The 10,792-nt window shown below is 47.2% G+C and overlaps 1 protein-coding gene across 1 annotated transcript in view; it reads right to left on the bottom strand.

Moving 5' to 3' along the window:
• VOLCADRAFT_100681 (uncharacterized protein) overlaps positions 1-10,792 on the bottom strand; it is a gene marked incomplete at both ends in the record, with an annotated part of 44,130 nt that overhangs the window by 14,004 nt on the left and 19,334 nt on the right. The window contains one exon of the mRNA XM_002959212.1: positions 7,375-7,491. Within this exon, the coding sequence (XP_002959258.1) occupies positions 7,375-7,491 (117 nt within the window). The remainder of the gene's footprint in view (positions 1-7,374; positions 7,492-10,792) is intronic.

Raw genomic sequence — 10,792 nt, 5'->3', positions numbered from 1 at the left:
ATATGTGCATATGAAGCATACGTGCATACGTGCATATGAAGCATAAGAAGCATATGAAGCATACGAAGCAAAAAAAAGAAAAAAAAGCGCGCAAAGAAAAGAACACGCCCGCGCTGGGGATTGAACCGACGATTTGGTGGACAGAGGGACGGACGGACAGACGGCGAATCGGCCCAAGGCCTCCGCTCCAATAGTCGCTACGGCTACGGACGGCGGAGCGGCCTAAGGCCTCCCCTAGACTAGAGCGCGCTGTTCGCGCGAGTGGGCCGTAGCTCCGAAGCATAGCGTAGCATAGCGAAGCACATAGCGTAGCATAGCATAGCGTAGCATAGCATAGCATAGCGTAGCATAGCGTAGCATAGCATAGCTATGATGGCATAGGCTTGCATATCGCATATGCTTGCACATCGAATGTGGCATATGCTTGCAGATTGCATATGCTTGCAGATCGCATATGCTTGCAGATCGCATATGCTTGCAGATCGCATATGTTTGCACATCGAATGTGGCATATGCTTGCAGATCGCATCTGGCACATGCTTGCAGATCGCATCTGCTTGCAGATCGCACATGCTTGCAGATCGCATAGGCTTGCATATCGCATATGCTTGCACATCAAATGTGGCATATGCTTGCAGATCGTATATGCTTGCAGATCGCATATGCTTGCACATCGAATGTGGCATATGCTTGCAGATCGCATCTGGCATATGCTTGCAGATCGCATATGCTTGCAGATCGCATATGCTTGCACATCGGATGTGGCATATGCTTGCAGATCGCATATGCTTGCAGATCGCATATGCCTGCAGATCACATATGATTGCACATCGCATGTGGCATATGATTGCATATGAAGCATTTGTGCATATGAAACACATGTGCATATGTGCATATAAAGCATATGTGCATATGTGCATAGGTGCATAGGTGCATATGTGCATATGTGCATATGTGCATCCGAAGCATATGTGCATATGTGCATATGAAGCATATGAAGCATATGAAGCTGCACATCGCATGTGGCATATGCTTGCATATGAAGCATTTGTGCATATGAAACACATGTGCGCATGTGCATATGAAGCATAGGTGCATACATGCATATGTGCATCTGAAGCGTGTATTAAGCGGGTACGGCATTACTGTAATGTAACAGAAGACTGCATCTGCTTGCATATGCTTGCAGAGCGCATAGGCTTGCATATCGCATATGCTTGCACATCGAATGTGGCATATGCTTGCAGATCGCATATGCTTGCAGATCGCATATGCTTGCAGATCGCATAAGCTTGCAGATCGCATATGTTTGCACATCGAATGTGGCATATGCTTGCAGATCGCATATGCTTGCAGATCGCATATGCTTGCAGATCGCATACGCTTGCAGATCGCATATGCTTGCACATCGAATGTGGCATATGCTTGCAGATCGCATATGCTTGCAGATCGCATATGCTTGCAGATCACATATGATTGCATATGAAGCATATGAAGCATATGTGCATATGTGCATATGAAGCATATGAAGCATATGTGCATATGTGCATATGTGCATGTGTCGGCATATGCTTGCAAATCGCATATGGACAGTGCTTGCACATCGAATGTGGCATATGCTTGCAGATCGCATATGCTTGCAGATCACATATGATTGCACATCGCATGTGGCACATGCTTGCATATGAAGCATTTGTGCATATGAAGCATATGTGCATATGTGCATATGTGCATATGTGCATATGTGCATATGTGCATGTGTCGGCATATGCTTGCAAATCGCATATGCTTGCAGATCGCATATGCTTGCAGATCACATATGATTGCACATCGCATGTGGCACATGCTTGCATATGAAGCATTTGTGCATATGAAGCAGATGTGCATATGTGCATATGTGCATATGTGCATATGTGCATATGTGCATATGAAGCATATGAAGCATATGTGCATATGTGCATATGAAGCATATGAAGCATATGTGCATATGTGCATATGTGCATGTGTCGGCATATGCTTGCAAATCGCATATGGACAGTGCTTGCACATCGAATGTGGCATATGCTTGCAGATCGCATATGCTTGCAGATCACATATGATTGCACATCGCATGTGGCACATGCTTGCATATGAAGCATTTGTGCATATGAAGCATATGTGCATATGTGCATATGTGCATATGTGCATATGTGCATATGTGCATGTGTCGGCATATGCTTGCAAATCGCATATGCTTGCAGATCGCATATGCTTGCAGATCACATATGATTGCACATCGCATGTGGCACATGCTTGCATATGAAGCATTTGTGCATATGAAGCATATGTGCATATGTGCATATGTGCATATGTGCATATGTGCATATGTAGCATATGAAGCATATGTGCATATGTGCATATGAGCATATGAGCATATGAAGCATATGAAGCATATGAAGCATATGAAGCATATGAAGCATATGAAGCATACGAAGCATACGAAGCATACGAAGCATACGAAGAAAAATTAGAAAAAAAAGCGCGAGAAAAAAAAGACGCGCGCGCGCGGGGGATTGAACCGGAGACTAGGTGGACAAACGGACGGAAGGACTACAGCGCGCTGTTCGCGCGAGTGGGCCGTAGCTCCTGTGCTGACCGATGGCTGATACCTGCATTGCGCGGACAGTATGTGTCGTCCTTGTCCGTTGCATATGCTTGCAGATCGCATATGCTTGCAGATTGCATATGCTTGCACATCGCATCTGGCATATGCTTGCAGATCGCATATGCTTGCAGATCACATATGCTTGCAGATCGTATATGCTTGCAGATCACATATGCTTGCAGATCACATATGATTGCAGAGCACATATGATTGCACATCGCATGTGGCATATGCTTGCATATGAAGCATTTGTGCATATGAAACACATGTGCATATGTGCATATGAAGCATATGTGCATATGTGCATATGTGCATATGCTTCATATGAAGCATATGAAGCATATGAAGCATACGAAGCTTGCAGATCGAATGTGGCATATGCTTGCAGATCGCATCTGGCATATGCTTGCAGATTGCATATGCTTGCAGATCGCATATGCTTGCAGATCGCATATGCTTGCACATCGAATGTGGCATATGCTTGCAGATCGCATCTGGCATATGCTTGCAGATCGCAGATGCTTGCAGATCACATATGCTTGCAGATCGTATATGCTTGCAGATCACATATGATTGCAGATCACATATGATTGCAGATCACATATGATTGCACATCGCATGTGGCATATTCTTGCATATGAAGCATTTGTGCATATGAAACACATGTGCATATGTGCATATGAAGCATATGTGCATATGTGCATATGTGCATATGAAGCATATGAAGCATATGAAGCATACGAAGCATACGAAGAAATGCTTGCAGATCGAATGTGGCATATGCTTGCAGATCGCATCTGGCATATGCTTGCAGTTTGCATATGCTTGCAGATCGCATATGCTTGCAGATCGCATATGCTTGCACATCGAATGTGGCATATGCTTGCAGATCGCATCTGGCATATGCTTGCAGATCGTATATGCTTGCAGATCACATATGCTTGCAGATCACATATGATTGCACATCGCATGTGGCATATGATTGCATATGAAGCATTTGTGCATATGAAACACATGTGCATATGTGCATATGAAGCATATGTGCATATGTGCATATGTGCATATGTGCATATGAAGCATACGTGCATACGTGCATATGAAGCATAAGAAGCATAAGAAGCATATGAAGCATACGAAGCAAAAAAAAGAAAAAAAAGCGCGCAAAGAAAATAAAACGCCCGCGCTGGGGGTTGAACCGACGACTTGGTGGATAGAGGGACGGACGGACTAGAGCGCGCTGTTCGCGCGAGTGGGCCGTAGCTCCTGTGCTGGCTGATGGCTCATATCTGCATTGCGCGGACAGTATGTGTCGTGCTTGTCCGTTGCATATGCTTGCAGATCGCATATGCTTGCAGATTGCATATGCTTGCACATCGCATCTGGCATATGCTTGCAGATCGCATATGCTTGCAGATCACATATGCTTGCAGATCGTATATGCTTGCAGATACATATGCTTGCAGATCACATATGATTGCAGAGCACATATCATTGCACATCGCATGTGGCATATGCTTGCATATGAAGCATTTGTGCATATGAAACACATGTGCATATGTGCATATGAAGCATATGTGCATATGTGCATATGCTTCATATGAAGCATATGAAGCATATGAAGCATACGAAGAAATGCTTGCAGATCGAATGTGGCATATGCTTGCAGATCGCATCTGGCATATGCTTGCAGATTGCATATGCTTGCAGATCGCATATGCTTGCAGATCGCATATGCTTGCACATCGAATGTGGCATATGCTTGCAGATCGCATATGCTTGCAGATCACATATGCTTGCAGATCGTATATGCTTGCAGATCACATATGCTTGCAGATCACATATGATTGCAGAGCACATATGATTGCACATCGCATGTGGCATATGCTTGCATATGAAGCATTTGTGCATATGAAACACATGTGCATATGTGCATATGAAGCATATGTGCATATGTGCATATGTGCATATGCTTCATATGAAGCATATGAAGCATATGAAGCACACGAAGAAATGCTTGCAGATCGAATGTGGCATATGCTTGCAGATCGCATCTGGCATATGCTTGCAGATTGCATATGCTTGCAGATCGCATATGCTTGCAGATCGCATATGCTTGCACATCGAATGTGGCATATGCTTGCAGATCGCATCTGGCATATGCTTGCAGATCGCATATGCTTGCAGATCGAACGTGGCATATGCTTGCAGATCGCATCTGGCATATGCTTGCAGATTGCATATGCTTGCAGATCGCATATGCTTGCAGATCGCATATGCTTGCACATCGAATGTGGCATATGCTTGCAGATCGCATCTGGCATATGCTTGCAGATCGCAGATGCTTGCAGATCACATATGCTTGCAGATCGTATATGCTTGCAGATCACATATGATTGCAGATCACATATGATTGCAGATCACATATGATTGCACATCGCATGTGGCATATTCTTGCATATGAAGCATTTGTGCATATGAAACACATGTGCATATGTGCATATGAAGCAGATGTGCATATGTGCATATGTGCATATGAAGCATATGAAGCATACGAAGCATACGAAGAAATGCTTGCAGATCGAATGTGGCATATGCTTGCAGATCGCATCTGGCATATGCTTGCAGTTTGCATATGCTTGCAGATCGCATATGCTTGCAGATCGCATATGCTTGCACATCGAATGTGGCATATGCTTGCAGATCGCATCTGGCATATGCTTGCAGATCGCATATGCTTGCAGATCACATATGCTTGCAGATCGTATATGCTTGCAGATCACATAGGATTGCAGATCACATATGATTGCACATCGCATGTGGCATATGATTGCATATGAAGCATTTGTGCATATGAAACACATGTGCATATGTGCATATGAAGCATATGTGCATATGTGCATATGTGCATATGTGCATATGTGCATATGTGCATATGTGCATATGTGCATATGTGCAGATGTGCATATGTGCATATGAAGCATACGTGCATACGTGCATATGAAGCATAAGAAGCATATGAAGCATACGAAGCAAAAAAAAGAAAAAAAAGCGCGCAAAGAAAAAAACACGCCCGCGCTGGGGATTGAACCGACGACTTGGTGGACAGAGGGACGGACTAGAGCGCGCTGTTCGCGCGAGTGGGCCGTAGCTCCTGTGCTGGCTGATGGCTGTTTCCTGCATTGCGCGGAATCAATATGCGCCATGCTCGGGAGGGCTGCTTGGTATATGCAAATCAGACATTCCGCAGCAAGTATAGCAAGCGGCCCTCAGAAGCACATATGGCGCTTAAGGGCCACACACACACACAATATGAAGGCGGAAGGAAACTGAGGTTGCAGAGGGTAGCACGCAACTTTAGCCTGTCAGCCAGTGTGAAACGCTCGCGTGGGACTCGAACCCGCAGGGGGCTCCACACACAGGTGGACAGCTCCCCATTCCTTCCCGTAGGGAGCGAGCGTGTCGTCCGGGGTCCGGACGCTGTCATTTAACGCCGTACAGTGGCGGGTCGTGGCTTCAACTGTCAACTAGTGGGTCCAGCGGGTTTCCAGCTGGCGTGCATGCTGGAACCGGGTCGTGTACCGCTGCTCCGTTTCGCGTGCTGCCTGCTTCAGTAGGCGCAGGCTCCGTCTCAGCTGCCTGCTTCAGCAGCCGGGGCCGATGTCCTGGCAGGCAGCACGCGAGACGGAGCAGCGATATACGACCGAGTTTAAGCATGCAAACCAGCTGGAAGCGCGCTGGACCGCGCAGACCTCCATGTGCACAATTTTGAAGATGCGGACAAAGAGGAGTTGAGCCTGCTGAGGTAGATGGGATAGCATAAATAAAGCTGCGCACGGTGCGCAAAACCGGAGATGCGCAAAGTTGGAGGCGCGCACAAAGCGACAACCGGGAAGGCACAAGGCCCAGCACAGTTGCGCTCGGTGGACAATGGAAACTAAGCGGGAACACGTTATTATGGGGAATGGTATATGCGCAAAGCCGAACGCGGAAAGTTTGAGGCGGAGGAAAGGGAGATGTAAAGATTAGCTTTAACGCGCGATGCAGAAGAAGATGCAAGGCGTTAAGTTTAAAGAGTTGTTATGCAGAGGTGAACACGCAAAGCATAGCGTATAAAGTCGGGGCCACAACACAACTCCACACATAAGGCCCGGCGCAAACTGTACTTCGTGCAAAGTGCAAGGCGGCGGCTGGTAACAGCTGCAATTTGCTTTACGTTCTATTGGGAACACGTTATATTGAGAAGTACAAAATGCAAGATTAGAGGCGGAGGAATTGGATATGCAAAGTTGGGGCCGCAACAGAAATAAGCGCACAAGGCCCGGCACCGCGCAAACGTGGATGTGCACAATTTTGAAGATGCGCACAGAGAGAAGTTGAGCCTGCTTAGGCAGATCGGATAGCATAAATAAATCTGCGCACGGCGCGCAAAACTGAAGATGCGCAAAGTTGGAGGCGCGCACAAAGCGAAACCCGGAAAGGCACAAGGCTCAGCACAGTTGCGCTCGGTGGAGAGTGGAACTTAAGCGGGAGCACGTTATTATGCGGAATGGTACATGCGCAAAGCCGGTGTGCTGGCTGATGGCTGATGCTGGCTGCTGGCTGATTCCTGAATTGCGCGGAACCACTAGGCGCTGTGCTCCTGCTCCGTTCTAATCAGAAGTACAGAATGCGAAGCTCGAGGCGAAGGAATTGGATATGCAAAGTTGGGGCCGCAACAGAAATAGACGCACAAGGCCCAGCACCGCCCAAACCTCGATGTGCACAATTTTGAAGTTGCGCACAAAGAGGAGTTGAGTCTGCTTAGGTAGATCGGGTAGCATAAATAAATCTGCGCACAGTGCGCAAAACTGGAGATGCGCAAAGTTGGAGGAAAGAAGACCGGAAAGGCACCAGGCCCAGCACAGTTGCGCTCGGTCGACAGTGGAAATTAAGCGTGAACACGTTATTATGCGGAATGGTAGATGCGCAAAGCCGAACGCGGAAAGTTCGACGCGGAGGAGAGGGAGTTGCAAAGAGTAGCTTTAACGTGCGAAGTCGGATGCAGAAGAAGATTCAACGCGTGAAGTTTAAAGCGGTCAGGTTGTTACTGTAAGAAAGATATATGCAGAGGTGAACACGCAAAGTATAGCGTATAAAGCCGGGGCCACAACACAAATCCACACATAAGGCCCGGCGCAAACTGCCCTCCGTGCAAAGTGCAAGGCGGCGGCTGGTAACAGCTGCAATCGGTAGACAGGTTATTTTGCTTTACGTTCTATTGCGAACACGTTATAATCAGAAGTACAAAATGCAAAATTCGTGGCGGAGGAATTGGAGATGCAAAGTTGGGGCCGCAACAGAAATAAACGCACAAGGCCCAGCACCGCGCAAACCTCGATGTGCACAATTTTGAAGTTGCGCACAAAGAGGAGTTGAGCCTGCCTAGGTAGTTCGGATAGCATAAATAAATCTGTGCACGGTGCGCAAAAGTGGAGATGCGCAAAAGTGGAGGCGCGCACAAAGCGAGAATTGCGCGTCGAACTGCGCGTTTGTGCAGATGGAGCATATGTGCATATGTGCATATGAAGCATACGTGCAGCTGTGCATATGAAGCATATGAAGCATACGAAGCATATGAAGCATATGAAGCATAAGAAGAAAAAAAAGAAATCGTTGTGGTGACAGTTGCAATCGGTTGACAGGTGAATTGAATTGCGTTCTAATGCGAGCACGTTATAATGCGGAAAGTTCAACGCGCAAAGTCGAACGCGCAAAGTTCGATGCGGAGGAATTGGATATGCAAAGATTAGCACGCGAAGTTCAACGCGCGAAGTCGGATGCACAAGAAAAGTCAACGCGCAAAGTTCAGAAACGTCAAAGAATCCAGACGATGCTGCCTGAAGCGCGTACGGCAGTATTTCCGATGCGGAAGCTGCAAACCGATACGACATACGAACGCGCGCGTTCAAGCACACGTTGAAACGCACGTCGATTTGCATGCTGAAGCGCGTGTTGAATTCCGCGTCAAATTATACGTTGAATTGCACGTTGAATTGCGCGTTTAGAACTGTGTTTCGGCGCGCGGTTGCACTCTTGTGCTCTAACGTTTGCGCGCCGAAGTGCACGTGTGTGTGTGTCCAACCTCCTATTGACTGAGCCGTGTGTGAAAGTTTGATGCGTGTTGAAGTTTGTTGAGCTGCACGTGTCGGGCTTCGTGCGTTGAAATTGATAGAAATATAGTATTTCAACATCCAAAGTGCAGCAACAGCTCGCTTGTTGAAGTTCGCATGTTGAAGTATGCACGTTGAACTTTGCGCACCATGCGCACTTGAATTGCGCACTACGGTTGCACGTGTGCTCTAACGTTTGCGCATCGAAGTGCGCGTGTGACGTTGTGTGTTCAATATTGCACGGCGAGCTGTGTGTAAAAGTTTGCTGCGCGTCGAAGTTTGGATGTTTAGCCTTACGTGTCGGGCTTCGTGCGTTGAAATTAGGAATATAGTAGTTAAACGTGCAAAGTTCGGCAGCAGTTTGCGCGTCGAAATTTGCGTGGTGAAGGTTGCACGTTGAAGTTTGCGATCTGCTATCGCTGCATATCGCATATCGCATAAGATGCAGATGTGCATATGTGCATATCAAGCATATGAAGCATATGAAGCATATCATGCATATGTGCGTGTGTTGAAGTTTGCACGTTGAAGTTTGCGATCTGCTATCGCTGCATATCGCATATCGCATAATATGCATATGTGCATATCAAGCATATGAAGCATATGAAGCATATCATGCATATGTGCGTGTGCACGTATCGTGAAGTGCGCGTGTTGAAGTTTGCACGTTGAAGTTTGCGACCTGCTATCGCTGCATATCGCATATCGCATAAGACGCAGATGTGCATATGTGCATATCAAGCATATGAAGCATATGAAGCATATCATGCATATGTGCGTGTGCTGAAATTTGCACGTTGAAGTTTGCGATCTGCTATCGCTGCATATCGCATATCGCATAAGATGCATATGTGCATATGAAGCATATGAAGCATAGCATATGAAGCATATGAAGCATACGAAGAAAAAAAAGAAGAAAAGCGGCGCGCAAAAAGAAAAAAGCGGCGCACTAGGGGTTGAACCGGCGACTGGGTGGACAGACGGAGGGACAGACGGACGGACAGACAGACGGACGGCCGCCCCAGCCTAAGGCCTCCGCTCCCAAAGTCGCTACGGCTACGGACAGACAGACGGACGGCCGCCCCAGCCTAAGGCCTCCGCTCCCAAAGTCGCTACGGCTACAGACGGACGGCCGCCCCAGCCTAAGGCCTCCGCTCCCAAAGTCGCTACGGCTACGGACGGCCGCCCCAGCCTAAGGCCTCCGCTCCCAAAGTCGCTACGGCTACGGACGGACGCCGACTCGGCCTAAGGCCTCCGCTAGACTACTACGTAGTCGCTACGGCTACAGACTAGAGCGCGCTGTTCGCGCGAGTGGGCCGTAGCTCCTGTGCTGGCTGATGGCTGATTCCTGCATTGCGCGGACAGTATGTGTCGTGCTTGTCCGTTGCATATGCAAGCAGATCGCATATGCTTGCAGATTGCATATGCTTGCACATCGCATCTGGCATATGCTTGCAGATCGCATATGCTTGCAGATCACATATGCTTGCAGATCGTATATGCTTGCAGATCACATATGCTTGCAGATCACATATGATTGCAGAGCACATATGATTGCACATCGCATGTGGCATATGCTTGCATATGAAGCATTTGTGCATATGAAACACATGTGCATATGTGCATATGAAGCATATGTGCATATGTGCATATGCTTCATATGAAGCATATGAAGCATATGAAGCATACGAAGAAATGCTTGCAGATCGAATGTGGCATATGCTTGCAGATCGCATCTGGCATATGCTTGCAGATTGCATATGCTTGCAGATCGCATATGCTTGCAGATCGCATATGCTTGCACATCGAATGTGGCATATGCTTGCAGATCGCATATGGCATATGCTTGCAGATCGCATATGCTTGCAGATCGAACGTGGCATATGCTTGCAGATCGCATCTGGCATATGCCATATGCTTGCAGATCGTATATGCTTGCAGATCACATATGCTTGCAGATCGCATATGCTTGCAGATCACATATGCGATCTACAAGCAT

This window comes from Volvox carteri (assembly GCF_000143455.1).
Source record: "Volvox carteri f. nagariensis unplaced genomic scaffold VOLCAscaffold_137, whole genome shotgun sequence".
Classification (NCBI taxonomy): domain Eukaryota; kingdom Viridiplantae; phylum Chlorophyta; class Chlorophyceae; order Chlamydomonadales; family Volvocaceae; genus Volvox; species Volvox carteri.
This window is presented reverse-complemented; position numbering and strand designations above follow the sequence as displayed.